The 15,862-nt window shown below is 34.5% G+C and overlaps 1 protein-coding gene across 1 annotated transcript in view; it reads left to right on the top strand.

The window, feature by feature from the left end:
* CDC42BPA (CDC42 binding protein kinase alpha) overlaps positions 1-15,862 on the top strand; it is a 296,719-nt gene that overhangs the window by 208,990 nt on the left and 71,867 nt on the right. The window contains exons 14-17 of the mRNA XM_081039105.1: positions 1,642-1,764; positions 7,068-7,201; positions 11,719-11,961; positions 12,224-12,334. Of these exons, the coding sequence (XP_080895231.1) occupies positions 1,642-1,764; positions 7,068-7,201; positions 11,719-11,961; positions 12,224-12,334 (611 nt within the window). The remainder of the gene's footprint in view (positions 1-1,641; positions 1,765-7,067; positions 7,202-11,718; positions 11,962-12,223; positions 12,335-15,862) is intronic.

Raw genomic sequence — 15,862 nt, 5'->3', positions numbered from 1 at the left:
TGATGTTATTTCTCTACAGGTGGTGAAAATAAATTAGAAAATCTCCATCCACTGAAGGTCACAGTCCTTTGGAGTTTAAAAAAAACACATATATATATACACATATACATGTAATATATTTAATAATATACATTATATAAGTAATAAGTTATATATAAGCAATATATAAATAAGTACAGTTATGCGCTGGATAACATTGTTTCAATCAACAATGGATCACATACAAGGTTGGACAATTAAGTTTGCGAACTCATCCTAGAAAAAGTGCTTCATACCTCATTGTTGACTATCACTAGTCACCTTCGAAGTACTCCTTTTGGGAAGCTATGCACCAACACCAGCGCCTAGTCCACCCTTCAAAGTAATTTTGGAACTCTTTTTCTAGAATGGCCATCAGAGCTGTCGTCATATTACCCTTGATGTCCTGAGTGTCATCAAAATGTTTTCCTTTCAATATTTCCTTTATCTTTGGGTAAAGAAAGAAGTTACTGGGGGCCAGATCAGGTGAGTAGGGAGGGTGTTCCAATACAGTTATCTGTTTACGGACTAAAAACTCCCTCACAGACAGTGCCGTGTGAGCTGGTGCATTGTCGTGATGCAAGAGCCATGAATTGTTGGTGAAAAGTTCAGGCTGTCTGACTTTTTCATGTGGCCTTTCCAGCACTTCCAAATAGTAAACTTGGTTAACTGTTTGTCCAGTTGGTACAAATTCATAATGAATAATCCCTCAGTTATCAAAAAAGGTTACCAACATCATTGCAACAAGTTTGCGAACTTCATTGTCTGACCTGGTATACCATAGTGGTTCAATAAAATTATATTGGAGTTGAAAACTTCCCATGGCTGTCGTAACGTTGTAGAGCATTTCGTTATTCATGTGTTTGTGGTGATGCTGGTGTAAACACACATACTGTGCTACCAGTCATATGAAAGTATAACGTGTATACAATTACAGGAGGAGGTTGTACCATCAAGTTTTGTGTAAGTATACTCTGTGATGTTGGCACAATGACATAATCATCTAACAATGCATTTCTTGGACCATGTGGCCATTATTAAGCGGTGCATGACTGTAATATAAAGCATCAGTATTGATTTGTCCTAATAAAAACTCATGGTGAGGTAGAGACTTACTGTTGGAGAACCCTCCATAAGACAGCAGAGTAACTAAACTGTTGAGCCAAAGTCACCTATAGGTGGGCCTCCACTTTCATACCTGAAATGCTGAAGACCAGTGCTTCTGCATATTATATAGATTCATATCTCTAAATCTCCCTGCATGCACCAGACTTAGTCTTTCATACATCATCTGACATACGACGTTTTGGGCATATCACATGGTGACACTCCCTACGAGGATAAAAGGGGCCAAATAGTTGACTAACTGGCAGCGTGCATCAGCAGTGTTTAAAACTTGAAATTACACGTATTAGAAGGTAGATTCCTTCTTACATACATTGTGATTTTAAAGACATACAATGGAGTTGTGTAATTTAATTTTAGTGTGTTTACATGCTTTTTGTCATTGGGTACATGTTTTGACCAGTGGAATTACAAGGATTTCTCTAGAAAGAGATATATTGCTAATAATGTTTAAAATATGGCCATCATTCTTATTTTGTCTTTTATTATTTTTTTTAGAGTCAACACAGACTGTCCAAGCTCTGCAGTATTCAACTGTTGATGGTCCGCTAACAGCAAGCAAAGATTTAGAAATAAAAACCTTAAAAGAAGAAATTGAAAAACTAAGGAAACAAGTAAGAGGTAAATTTCTGTGATTCACTATTAATTTAGTAGATTTTTAAAAATGTTTTATTCACACACAAAACATTTATTGAGTACTTGTCATATGTGATAAAAGCTATATGCCAGTGAGGGAAAAGCAAATAAGAATGGTTTCTGCTCTCAAGAGCTCATTTTTTGTTATGGAAAAGAGATAGTTTTTACAATACATGTGAAAAGGCTATAAAAAAAATAAACACAGGTACATGGAGAGTACATAGAAAGAGGACCTAAGCCAGGTTTAAGTTAACAAATACTACTTTTTTGGAAGACCTAGTAGTTTGGGATATTTAGTTGGAATTTGTCTGGCAAAACATGGGTAGGGGAAAGCGTGTTAGAAGTGAGGGTGGAGGATGGTGTAGATAAGGGAATGACATCATACAGGCATGAGGCATGTGAAAATTTATTTTTTTTGTAACAATTCATTTTTCAGTGTATTATGAGATAGATTAAAATTAATTTTGACAACTATTGACATACTTATTATATCCATTCATTTATTTATTTCATTCATTTAACAGATATTTATTGAGCACCTACTGTGTCCCAGGTGTTGTCTTAGGCTCTTGGGATGCTAGAAGCAAATAAGAATAAAAATAGAGCAGAATAAGAGGAATGGGTTGGAAATGCAAGATGAGGAGTTTTATCATTTTAAGTATGGTAGTCCAGGTTTAAGCTTCATTGAGAAGGTGACATGTGAGCAGAAACTTGAAGGAGGTAAGAGGCTTAGCCATGCAGTTAAGTAAGGAACTCATGTTCCAAGCAGAAGGACCAGCCAGTGCAAAAGCCAGAGAGTCAGAACGGGCTCGTGAGTTCAAATAAAACAGAGGACAGCATGGCTGGAGTAGAATGAGCAAGCAGGGAGAATGGAAGGAGAGGAGATTAGAGAAGTAAAGGGGTAGAAAGGGCTTGTTGCCTGATCAATGGAGTCTTACTGACTGTTTTAAGGGCTTTGTTTTTTCTGAGTGAAATGGGAACCTTTTATAGGGTTTAGAGGCATCACATGATCTGAGTAAGTGTATAGCGAGAGCAGTCTATTTTTATGTTAATAACAACTATTTATGCTCCATGTTTATTATAGAATTGTTTTAAGTATTTCCTCTGCAGTTTTTAAAGGTTATAATGTTCCCTTCAACCATGAAATATAATTTAGAAAACTTAAGATGAGAAAAGCATCCCATGATATTCACTCATCTTTGTGTACCATGCTCTTTCATCCTGAAATTGCTGAGTTCCTTCTTGTTTGCTTTCTGTTTAGAGAACTTCTTTAGCCATTTTTTAAAGATTGGCCTGCCACCAGCAAATTCTCTTAGTTTGTCTTCATCTGGGAATATCTTAATTTTCCCTTCATTCCTAAGGAATATTATTGCTGGGCATAGGATCCTGGGTTGATAGTTCTTTTGTTTTAGCATCAGAAAAACATGCCACTTCCTTTAGGACTCCATGGTTTCTGAGGAGAAATTCACTGTCATTCTGAGTTTTTTCCCCCTTTATCTAAGGTGTTTTTCTTTGGCTCTTGCGAGGTTTTTCTGTTCTATAGTTTTCTGATGTTTAATGGTGTGTTTTAGCATGGATTTCTTTGGGTTTGTTCTCTTTGGGATTTCTTTATCTTCTTGAATCAGTAGGTTTATGTCTCTTGCTGAATTTGGGAAAGTTTTTAGACTTTACTTCTTTGAGTATTTTTATAGACCTGCCTAAATTCTCTTTTCTTTCTGGGACTGATGACACAGATGTTAGATCTTTTGTTATCATCCCACACCCCCACAAGTCCCTGAGTCTCGGTTCATTTTTGTTTTCATTCTGTTTTTTATCTGTTGTTTGATTGATTGATTTCTGCTGTTATATCTTCCAGCTCACTGATTCTTTCCTTTGATCCCCTCTTTGTGCCTTTGAATCCATCTACTGAGATGTTTATTTTATTTTAAAAATTTCCACTTTGGTCTTCTTTAATCTGCCATTTCTTTGCTGAGACTTCATATATATCTTTGCTCAGGTCTTCTGGTTGTGTATCTCTTTCATGTATATTTATAATTACTCATTGAAGCATTTTTATCATAGTTGTTTTAATGTCTTGAGAGATAATTCTAACATCTCTGTTATTTCAGTGTCGGCATCTATGAATTTTCTTTTCTCTTTCAGGTTGAGATTTGGTTCTTGGTAGGATGAGTGATTTTCAATTGATAACTCTGGATCTTATTTAAACCTTCCATTTTAGCTGGTTCTTCCTGATATTACCCCAGCAGTAGAAAATGGATTGCTGTCTCCTTACTGATAGGTTTGAGTAAAAGTCGAGTTTCCCCATTTGGTCTTTGTTGACAACCTAAAAAGGGCTCCTCCTTACTCCTGGAACAGGTTGGGGATTTAAGCCCCCCACCTGGTTTCCACTAATACTGTGGTGGGAGTTGTTTTACTACCAGTGGGTGATGGTAAAAGTTCTTACTCTCTTCTGACACCACCCCCATGGGGAGAGGACCAGATCCTGCTGGGTGGAGGGGGGAGTCCTAGTTCCCTTGTGGTTTCCACTGACACTGCCTGTGGGAAGGGGCTTGTTACCAGCCAGTGGGTTTGAACATTCTGGCCCCTACCAGTCCTTCTCTGGCTACCTTGGTGGTGTGTTTGGGCACTTCATTATATCCTCAAGTGATTGGGAATCGAGCTCCTCACTCCCCCTTTGCTGAAACTGCTGGCTGTGGGGCCACTGGTTTGTTTGTTTGTTTGTTTGTTTGTTTTTCTGTGGTCTTTAACTTGAGAAACGTTATTTTCTAAAAATTTTCTGTCATGCTAGTTTGCCGCTTTTCCTGATCCTTAGGCTAGAAAGAGTAGGCTTTTGTTGGGGCTTTTATTCTCCGCCCCTGTTGGTATTTGTGGGTTGCCAGCTTCTTCAGCTGTAAGTCTTTGAAATATGAACCCCAAAGAAAACCCAGGGAACTTACCCCTATGACATTCCAATGTTCCTGACAACACTGTGTCAGGTTCCATTGTCCCTAGCTGGTCATCCTTTTTCTATACAAATTTCAGTTTTCTTTGCTTGGTTTTATGCATAATGTCCAGGGGTTTTAGTTTTACTTGATGGGGACAATGGGAAATACATCTGTTCCATCTTTGTGGAAGCAGAAGTCCCCCAAGTAAGCTTTTACCATGTGAATCTGATCACATCACAGATTCAGTATACATTCTTAAATATCTTCCCATTACCCCCAGGATTAAATTAAAATTTCTCAATTCTGGTTACAAGGTTCTTCATTACCTTGCATGTATTTGCCTCTCCAACTTCATCTCTTGTTGCTACTCTCTCAGCCTCTGATTCCAGCTGTAGCAAATGACTTTTAGGTCCATCTAGTCACCTCTTCACATATTTATTGTTTTTTCTTTTCTTTCCCCTCCCTGTTTTCCTCCCTCCCTTCATTTTTGTTGGTTTATTTACTGGAAACATTCTTCACCTGGCAAACTTCTATTCTTCTATAATACTTTTCACCACTGACATATTTTTTGTTGGTATATCACTTTAGTTTCCTCCCCTCATCATTAGACTATAAGCTCTTTGAGAACAGGTACTTTGACTGTTTTATTCACTGATATACATCCAGTTCCTATAATAGTAATTGGCATATAAAAAACCCTAAGTCATTATTTGTTGGTAAATGAGTGAGTGAATGACTAAAGAAAACCTCACTCTTAGAAACCTTCTCTGATCACTTTCTAAGGTATCTTTCTACATTGTGTCTTTATAGGCAATGCTGTAATGTGCTCACTTGCATCCCTTACATACAAATAAATGGTCCCTGGAAATAGTCACCCTCATTGGGAACACTGGTTGCCATTAAACTCTTACTGATTGAGCTTTCTTTCATCTATTTTTACTGCTACCATTTCCCTAAACTCAGTGCTTGTAGTACTGCTCTTTACTCATTATTTTTAGTCACTTCTCAAGGGCGGAATAGAAACAGTGAAAATCATGTTCAGAGAACATTTCTAGTATTCCTCCCAAGCTCTCTGTTGTCGATCGTGGGCAGGCCTCAGTGATGCCCTTGATTCCATTCCATCCCTTCAGTATCATTCATTCATTATTCTTCTTGTGATAAAATATACATAAAAGTTGTCATTTGAAGTATTTCAAGTGTGTAGTTCAGTGGCATTACGTACATTCCTGAGTTGTGTATCCATCACCACCAACTCCAGAACCTTCTATCATCCCGAACTGAACCTCTGTATCCATTAAACAATAACTCCCCATTCCCTACCCAGTAAGCCCTTGGCAACCATTCTACTTTTTGTTTCTTTGAAATTAACTACTTTAGGAACCTTTATCAAGTGGAATCATAGAATATTTGCAAATGAATCACCTGGGGATCTTGTTAAAATACAGAGTGATTCAGTAGTTCTGGAGTGGGGCGTGAGATTCTGCATTTCTAGCAAGCTACCAGAAGAGGCTGATGATGACAGTCAGGAACAAAGTTTTAAAGAACAGAAAATATCCTGAACAAAATTAACAGTGAATGTGTTTTGATTTCTGTTTTCACTGGCTTCAGTTTTGTAAATTGACGCCAAGAGCATTTCACAGCAATTCATTAAATATTATTTAAGCATATTCTAAAATTAATAATTTTATTGTTTCATATTAACTCCTTTAAACTGATAATGTTAAACATTATTTAATAACATTACTTTTTGAGCAAGAATTTCTGGTCTGTAGTCTCAGCTCTGATACTCATTTAGCTGTCTTACCTTATGCAAGTTATTCAGCATCCTTGAGCTTTAGTTTTTTTTATCTGAAAAATACAGGAACTGACCTTTAGTAGGGGTTTTCAAATATTTACTTTAGAAATCAGAGTTTATTCTTCAGATCATCACTAGTGAAACCAGGCTGGGTGATGTGGAACCACAATATTAGAAACAGAACCATCTTATAATAATTTGACTAACATCAGCACAAGAATGCCAGCCAGCAGGAGAGGAACACTTGTCTGTTTGGTTTGGTTTTGTTCTTTTTTGTTAGTTTTAAGTTTTAATGGTTCTAAAGGCACTGTTTTTAGAAGTGTGATATTTTTATTCCAGTAGATATGTAAGGCATTTGCACGTACATTTTGTACATCGTCACACTGGCATTGGCCATTCACCATCTTATAGTGAAACTTATCAGCATTTAGTGCTATGTGGTGTCGTTCAGCCTAATACCAAATTCAGAATACTTTACTTTTTTTCAAAAAATGTAGTTGTTTTAAACCTTAGTTTCAGGCATTTGTCTTTATACAAATAGTAAAAGAAACATTGTCTTCTGTTTTTAGAATCAAGTCACTTGGAACAACAACTTGAAGAAGCTAATTCTGTGAGGCGAGAACTAGATGATGCCTTTAGACAAATCAAGACTTACGAAAAGCAAATCAAAACATTACAACAAGAAAGAGAAGAATTAAATAAGGTAAGAATATATGGATAGATTGTTAAAGGCTTTTCTGAATCAATTTGTATATTGAAAGCATTCGTAACGAATTACAGTAATAGTATATTTTATGTGTAAAAAGTTGGTTTAAAACTTTAAGAATTGTTTTGGTGTATGTCATTTGATTAATAGCTAGTAATGAAAAAACATAATCTTGAGGCTTTGAAGTTCACAATCTTGTTCTTTTGGAAAGTTAATCAAAGGACTTGGTTAAAAGTGAATGTTATTGAAAAAGAAATATGAAGAAATAAGAGAATGTCTATGGAAATATTAAAAATACAGACATTTTTATTGTGTCTTGCTGATATTAACATTCTTAAACAATTGTAACAGAAAATTTCTATAATGCTTTAATAATTTTTTAAAATGTCATTTTATCTTTCAAAGCATGGATGGACAAGCTAAACTTATTTTCATAAGAACTTTGTGTAACACTTAAACAGTATTATAAACATCAATAAAATTTATTAGTAGCTAGAACACTGTAACACCATCCAATAAGGTAAATAATACTCAAGCACTAGAGAAAAGCACTTTGTTTAAACCACTCTCTGTGTGTACTTTGCCTATCATTAACAAATAAGAAAATTGTGGGAATTAATACTAGCCAATGCAAAACAGAAAGGAGTGGTTTATGGTGTAGTATAAATTATATTCAGTGATGTAGTACATAATATGTTGATAATACAGAATGAAATCCTTCTGGGAAATATTCCTAAGTCTTGCTTTCAGTACAGAAATGGAGGTAATTAAAAATAAAACAACCTTTTGCTGATGTAGCAAATAAAAAAGACTAACAGAGAAAGCTATAAATTGAATTAGGTTAATGTATTTTTACTTTTTTCTTGAAGTTTCTTGAAGTTTCAAGCAATGTTGTGTATAGATCCATTTAAATTCATGGTCAGTTTAATATTTGCAACGTAGAACAGATGTTCTATTTGTTGCAATAAAATATAGTGATATTAGTGGTTACTATTATGTATTTAAAGGTAGGGTTACTCAGCCAAGCTTAGTTAATATAATGAGGATGAGAATCTGATATCCAGATTTATAGTAACAAGTATTTTGCCAATTTTTAATGTTTTAATATTAAAAATCCTTTTAGTATATTTTGAGAAAAGGATAATGCTGAAAAGAAACAGATTTATATTGATAAAGAATTTTAAGTGATTTGCTTAATATCGTACAGGAAACAGGTATTCTTTTAAAGATTTTTTTCATTTGATTAAAAGAATAAGTGTAATATTATATAAGTTTTGACACAAATAATAAAATGAACACCTCTGAACCTACCATCTAACTTAAGAAATAGAACATTACCTATTTTGTGGCATGACCCTGGGTATCCCTTTTTCTTCACATCCCTGAAAATGGTAATCACTGTTCTGAATTTTTTTTTTTTTAAGATTTTATTGGGGAAGGGGAACAGGACTTTATTGGGGAACAGTGTGTACTTCCAGGACTTTTTCCCAAGTCAAGTTGTTGTCCTTTCAGTCTTAGTCGTGGAGGGCGCAGCTCAGCTCCAGGTCCAGTTGCCGTTGCTAGCCGCCGGGGGCGCTGCCCACCATCCTTTGCGGGACTCAGGAATCGAACAGGCAGCCTTGTGGTTGAGAGCCCACTGGCCCATGTGGGAATCGAACCGGCAGCCTTAGGAGTTAGGAGCACAGAGCATCTGAGCCACCGGGCCAGCCCCCACTGTTCTGAATTTTGTTAATCATTCCTTTACTTAAAAAAAATTTTAATCACATATTAGTATCTCTAAACGATACAGTAGTAGTGCTTGTTTTTGAGCTTTGTAAAATGGTACATGCAATCTTTTGCACTTGGCCTCTTTCACTCATTAATATTTCTAAGATTCGTCCATGTAGTATAGATATTCATTTAGTTGCTATATAATACACCATATGTGAACAGTCTACAATTTATTTATCTAACTTTTTGTTCACATTTTGGTTGCTTATAATTGAGAGCTACTATAAATGTGCTGCTATGAACATTCTTGAACATATATCCTGATGCACACACACACAAACATGGATAGAATAATTGGGTCATAGGCAATGCAGCTATTCTATCTTTTGTAATGCCAAATTATTTTCCAGTGCTTATACCAATTTTCACTCCCAGCAATAGTGTATAGGAGTTTTTATATTAAACAATACTTCACATTACTACATATATCCTTTTTGGCCAATCTAGTCTGAATTCATATTTTAGGTCTAAAATGATGATTTATTGTGTTCTTCATTTGCATTTCTCTAATTACTGATGGTTGAGTATCTTCATGTGTCCACTTATCATTTATATTTCTTCTTTGTGAAATGCCTCTTAGTATCCTCTGTACATTTTTCTGTTGGGTTCTTTGTGTTTTTCTTATTGGTTTGTAAGAATTCTTGAAAATTCCTGGGCATATTAACCCTTTATCAGTTATATATATTATAGATATTTCCCAGTAAGTGACTTGTGTTTTCATTTTCTTTATGGGATCTTTTGATAAACAAAAATTCTTAGTTTTAATGTAGTCAAATTTATTAATATATTTATGGTTAGTGCATTTGTTGGTTTATATAAGAAATCTGGGGTAAAAAACAACTCTCCTAAATTTTCATCTTAAAATTTTTAAGTTTGGTATTTCATATTTAAATTTTTAATGCATCAGAAATTATTTTTGTGTATCGTAAGATAAGGATGCAATTTCACTTTTTCCCATATGGCTAACCAGTTGTTCATTTACTAAAAGGCCCACCTTTCACCAGTGATGTGCAATGTTGCTTCTGTCATATATTAAGGTTTTCATTTATGCATTGGTTAAAAAATTGTGGTAAAATACATATAAAATATAAATTTTCTATGCTAACCACTTTTCAGGTGTACAGTTCAGTAGTGTAAAGCGCATGTACATTGTTGTGCAACCAATCTCCAGAATCTATTCATCTTGCAAACTTTTTTCTTGATTCTTAATTGAGGTTTTTGTTTGTTTTCTTGTTCCCATTTTACTAGCTACTTGTTCTAGCAGTTACTCTTGAATTTTATCATCGTATAAATGTATAGAATGTATGTTTAACAGTCTAATTTTAATGTCTTAAGCAACTCCTCCCAAACAGTTTAAGGACCTTTAATTCTTTTACCTCTTCTCAACATCTGTACTGTTTTGACCAATATTTTAATTATATCCTTTTATTTTGTACAATTGAGATGTTTTTATAATACAGTCTTATACATGTTTGTTTGCATTCACATTTGTATTTCGTAATTTCTTAGCCCTCCATTTCCTCAGACCTTCCTTCTAAAATCATTTTTCATTTTCCTAAAAGAAATCTTTAGAGGTTCCTTTAGTGCATATCTGATTGTGGTAAGCTCTGTCAATTTTCTTAATGAATCTCATTATTTTAGCCCTATACTTGAAAAGTAATTTTTCTGGGTATACAATATTAATTATTTTCTCATCTTTTTAAGAATATTTCTCCTGTTCCTATTATTACTTCTTAGATGTCTGCTCTGATTCTTTTTTCTTTTTGAGGATGGAGAATAGGTGATTTGTCATTTTTTCCTCTGATTTCTTTTAAGGACTTACTTTTATTTGGTGTTACACAATTTTATTTTTTAAAAGTTTCTGGGTTTGTTATTTCTTCATAAATGTAGAGCTTTCTATGTGGTGACTTCATGTCTTTAATTTTAATACTTACGTTTTTTTCATTTCTAAATGTTCTATATGGTTGTTTTATAAATCTGATTGGCCATTTTTAATAGTCTCTTGTTGTTTTCCCATTTTATGATTTCCTTTATTTCTTCAAACATTTCGTGCATACCAATTTTATTTCAATATCTAATAATTCTAATATGCAAGTACCATTGGGTTTTATTTTTATTGTTTCTGTTGTTTGCCTATGGTTGTTAGTTCTTTGGGTGTTTTAGAGTCTATGGTTGTGAACTCATATTTGTGTGCTCTTAAGAAACCCAGATTTCATTGAGGTTCATTTCCTCAAGGAAGGTTTGCATTTCCTTTTGTTGAGAGGCAGGTGGCTCTACTAAGCTGAGTCTACTTTAGCCCCCTCTAAGTTTCTCAGTTTAATCAGGAAGTTGAACTTTTCCTCTTTGCTTGTGGCCTAAGGTGTAGTCTCCATAGAAGAACAACCAGTTTTTATAATTTGTAATCATTTGATACAAAATGTTTTAAAATCACACATATCCATTAAATTTCACAAAGCATTTATTTTGACCGCCATATCTTGTATTCCTGTACTCTTTATTTATAGAAACTAAGGTACTAGAAGGTTAAATCAGCTGTTCCTTTGCAGTTAGCATAAGGAATTGAGAATATGAACAGAATACCATGCTCTTCATATCTGTTCAAAAGTAGTTCATTTCTTTTAATTTTGTCCTGAGGTGAATAATTTTGGCTCTTCTTGACTTCATGATAGCAACTTTGATGGCCAAATTTGCTTCTGAGGTTGCATGCAGAATTGGTAACTTATATTCTTTTTACAAAACTGTAGGAACTAGTCCAGGCTAGTGAGCGATTAAAAAACCAGTCCAAAGAGCTGAAAGATGCACACTGTCAGAGGAAACTGGCCATGCAGGAGTTCATGGAGATCAATGAGCGGCTAACAGAATTGCACACCCAAAAACAGAAACTTGCTCGCCATGTCCGAGATAAGGAAGAAGAGGTGGACCTGGTGATGCAAAAAGTTGAAAGCTTAAGGCAAGAACTGCGCAGAACAGAAAGAGCCAAAAAAGAGGTTAGTAGTCAGGCAGATTTTATAGTGTCCATGGGGTAGGGATTACAGCTGCTTTTCCAGATTAGTGAAATAATATATATTTCATTTTTTAATTTTTGAAAAAGGTTATTCATTTATTTATTTTAGTTTGGTAACATTATTTAATACGAATTTCAACATTTAAGTTATCTTCCTATTATAAGGTAAATTCCCCTGGGGAAAAACATTTTATTGGAAAAACGATTATAACCGTGAAATCTGCTTTTTTCATTTTATTTTAAAGCTGGAAGTTCATACAGAAGCTGTAGCTGCTGAAGCATCTAAAGACAGGAAACTGCGTGAACAGAGCGAGCACTATTCTAAGCAATTGGAAAATGAATTGGAGGGACTGAAGGTATTGTTTGATTTCACATTTATGTAGTTGAATTAATTTTCTCCTCTTTAACCATAGGAATGTTACATGCTCTCTTTGGTGTAGAGTGAAAACTAGCTCTCCTTCAAACCTAGCGTTCTTAATACTCATTCTCACCAGTAGGAAGCTGATACAGACTTCCTAATCATGCTGGAAGGAACGGGAAGACTGTGTTTAGTGGGGAAATCTATCAGAAAGGCATTAAAATATTTAGGAAGGACTGCCTACCTGGAAGATGTGTTGGTAATTTGCCTAGAAGACATGGTTAGATATCCGACCCTCTCTCTTGTAAATGACGTAGGAGAGGCTCAGAGGTAGCTTTGTAGAAGCTTCTGTTAGGTAAGATGAGATCACATGGTGCCTGGGCTAACACATCTCAGCAGAAATGCTTAGCAAAGGAAATCCTGTGCCAGCCCTAGTGTTGGACTACCTGCTTGTAACTGCTAGTAGCCTCATCAATTACTAGCTATGTAATGCTGGACAAAACATTTAACCTCTGAACCTAAATTTTCTCATCCGTGAAGCCCTCTCTGATTGATTTTATGTAATTTTTATGTAAGATGTACGTGCATATGTATGTAAGCTGACACATACTAAGTGTTCAGTAACTCTTTGCTTTAGTGATGTTATGTATGTCACAGTGAGAGAATTAGGATTAAATTGACATCATATTTTTTACTGCACTGAATTATATTCTGCATATGATGTCTGTCTTTTCTTAACTCTAATCTTGATATATCTATCCTGTTTCCTCTGCATTGTCTGCCAGCCCCCACCTCCACCCACTCCTTGCATAATCATGCCTCGTCTTGTTTCTTACTTACCCAGCAAATACAAGAACCAAGTTGAATGTCATCTCAGGAAGTCTGAGCATTCCTTACTCTTGGCTACTATAGGATTCTGTTAATAACTTTAGCATAGTTCTTATTATAATTATTTATTTATAAAATGTCTCCCTATCTAAACTGTGACATAGTTATTGAAAACATAGACAGGTGTATTATTAACTTGGCTCAGGGCCAGAATTTAATAAGTTGTTGAATAAGTACGAGTAGGTTACATCAGTGTGGTAGAATTGGTCAGCACTTGCTTTTTCTCTGGTGATTGAGTATCAGTAGTTGCATGTGAGGTATCCCTGCTATAAATATAAACTCTAGATTTTATTTTCTTGCTTTGGGGATTGGTTTATTTGTTTTGTGTCAGTTTTTGATTTATTGTAATTGCACACACTTCGTTAGTTTTCCAAAGTAGAGATGTTTCTCTATAAACACATAAACTTACAGAGCAGGATTAGTGTATGGAGGTCATTACATTACCATCTCAAATGATTTTCAGTCAGGGACTGCTTTGTTTCCAGCACTATCTTAGGTGATTTGGGTAATGAAACAGCATCATAAAGTGCAAACTGAAAGAAATCTTAGTGATTATTTAGATTTGAGGAAATTGAGACCCAGATGAGTTAAGGATTTTGTATCATAAGTGACAGAGTACAATTTAAACCCAGGTTTTCGAGCTCTCAGTGCCATGTTCTATCCAGTAGTCTGTGCTTTTTTTCTTTCTGTAATAAAGAATGCTGTATTGAAAACTTTGAATCATATGTACTTACCTATTGATCAAACACTCATAATCTCTTGTATTATTTATAAATTAGGGATAATTTATAGAGAACTACTAGAACTACTTAATAAATAAGTTAATGCATTTTAAATGCTTAGCCTAGGGCATGGCAAAAAGTTAAGGCTCCATAAGTGTTAGCTATAATTATTATATTAATCTCATTTCTTAGGCTGTTTTCTAAAAGTGTAATTTATTGGAATATTCAGCAAGATAGACCACATTCTGGCTCAGAAAACCTGTAAATTTGAAACCTGTTTTTGGTCCTCTACAAGGTTGTAGGAAGCTTCAATCCGATGGATATAAGGGACATCTATAGACTGCTTCATCCATCAACAGCAGAATACACATTCTTCTCAAACTCACATGGACTATTCACCAATAGACCACATTTGGGGACATAAAACAAATCCTTAATAAGTTTAAAAGAATAGGAATCATACAATGCCTGCTCTCAGATCACAGTGGAATTAGAGTAGATGTCAATAAGAGAAAGATAGCTGGAAAAATTCCAAATACTTAGAAATTAAGCAACATACGCATATTTCAAAATAACACATGGGTCAAAGAAACTATCACAAGAGAAATTTAAAAATATTTTTATCTAAATGAAAATGAAAACACAGCTTCTCAAAACTTGTGGGATACTGTGAAAGCAGTGTTTAGAGAGAAATTTATAGTATCGATTGCATATATTATGAAGCAAGATTTAAAGTTAATGATCTTAGCTTCCACCTTAGGTTACTAGAAAGAGGAGGGAAAATTAAATCTAAAGTAAACAGAAGAAAAGAAATAATAAAAATTAGAGCAGAAATCAATTAAATTGAAAACAGGAGACCAATAGACAAAAATCAATGAACTCAAAGCTTACTCTTTGAAAAGATCAATAAAATCGATAAGCCTATAGCCAGGCTAATGAAAAACAAAAAGAGATCCTTTCATCTGTTTTTGAGGAAATAACATTAAGCCTTCTATAATTAAACTATTCTTAAATTCTGGGAATCAGTTGCTCATATAATAGTACAATTTTAATATGGCAATATATTGCAAATGTTACCATTTTATTAACAATTTTTGCTGTTAAATTTATAGAGAGATGAATCTGTAGCTTTATTATATATGCTATTGTATACTATTTTGGTCAGGTTTTATTTGGGTAAAGAATTGATATGCTAGACTTCACTGAAATTAAAAATTTGTGCTCTGCAAAGGACCCTCTCAAGAGAAGGAAAAGATGAGGCACTGACTGCAAGAAAATGCACACACATATGATAAAACCTGTTATCCAAAATATACAAAGAACTTTTAAAACCCAATAGGAAGAAAACAAACAACCCTAGCATTACAAGATCACCACGCAATAGTTACTTGTGTTCCTGTATGCCAGCAACGAACAAGCCACAAAGAAAGTTAAGAAAGCAGTTCTAGTTACAGTAACATCAAAAAGAATAAAGTACTTTGGAATAAATTTAAGCAAGAATGTTAAAGATTCGTGCACTGAAAATTATAAAACATTGCTAAAACAAAGAATACCTAAATGAATGGAAAGACACCCAGTGTTTATGGACAGGAAGACTTAGTACTGACGAGATGTCATTGTTGCCCAAAGTGATGTATAGGTTTAATGCGATCCCTATTAAAATGCCAACAGTCTTTTTGTGCAGAAGTGGAAAATGCAGTCCTCGAATTCAGATGGAACTGCAAGTGGCCCCAAACAGCCAAGCAGAAAAAGAAGGAGAAAGGTGGAGAATTTACACTTCCCAATTTCAAAACTTGCTATGAAGTTATAGCAATAAAAACAGTGTGGTACTGGAATAAAAATGGAAATACAGACCAAAATAAAAATATAGAATAAATTTTTATTTCAGACTATCAGAATAAAGAGTCCAGAAATGA

Source organism: Rhinolophus hipposideros (assembly GCF_964194185.1).
Source record: "Rhinolophus hipposideros genome assembly, chromosome: 26".
Taxonomy (NCBI): Eukaryota; Metazoa; Chordata; class Mammalia; order Chiroptera; family Rhinolophidae; genus Rhinolophus; species Rhinolophus hipposideros.
This window is presented reverse-complemented; position numbering and strand designations above follow the sequence as displayed.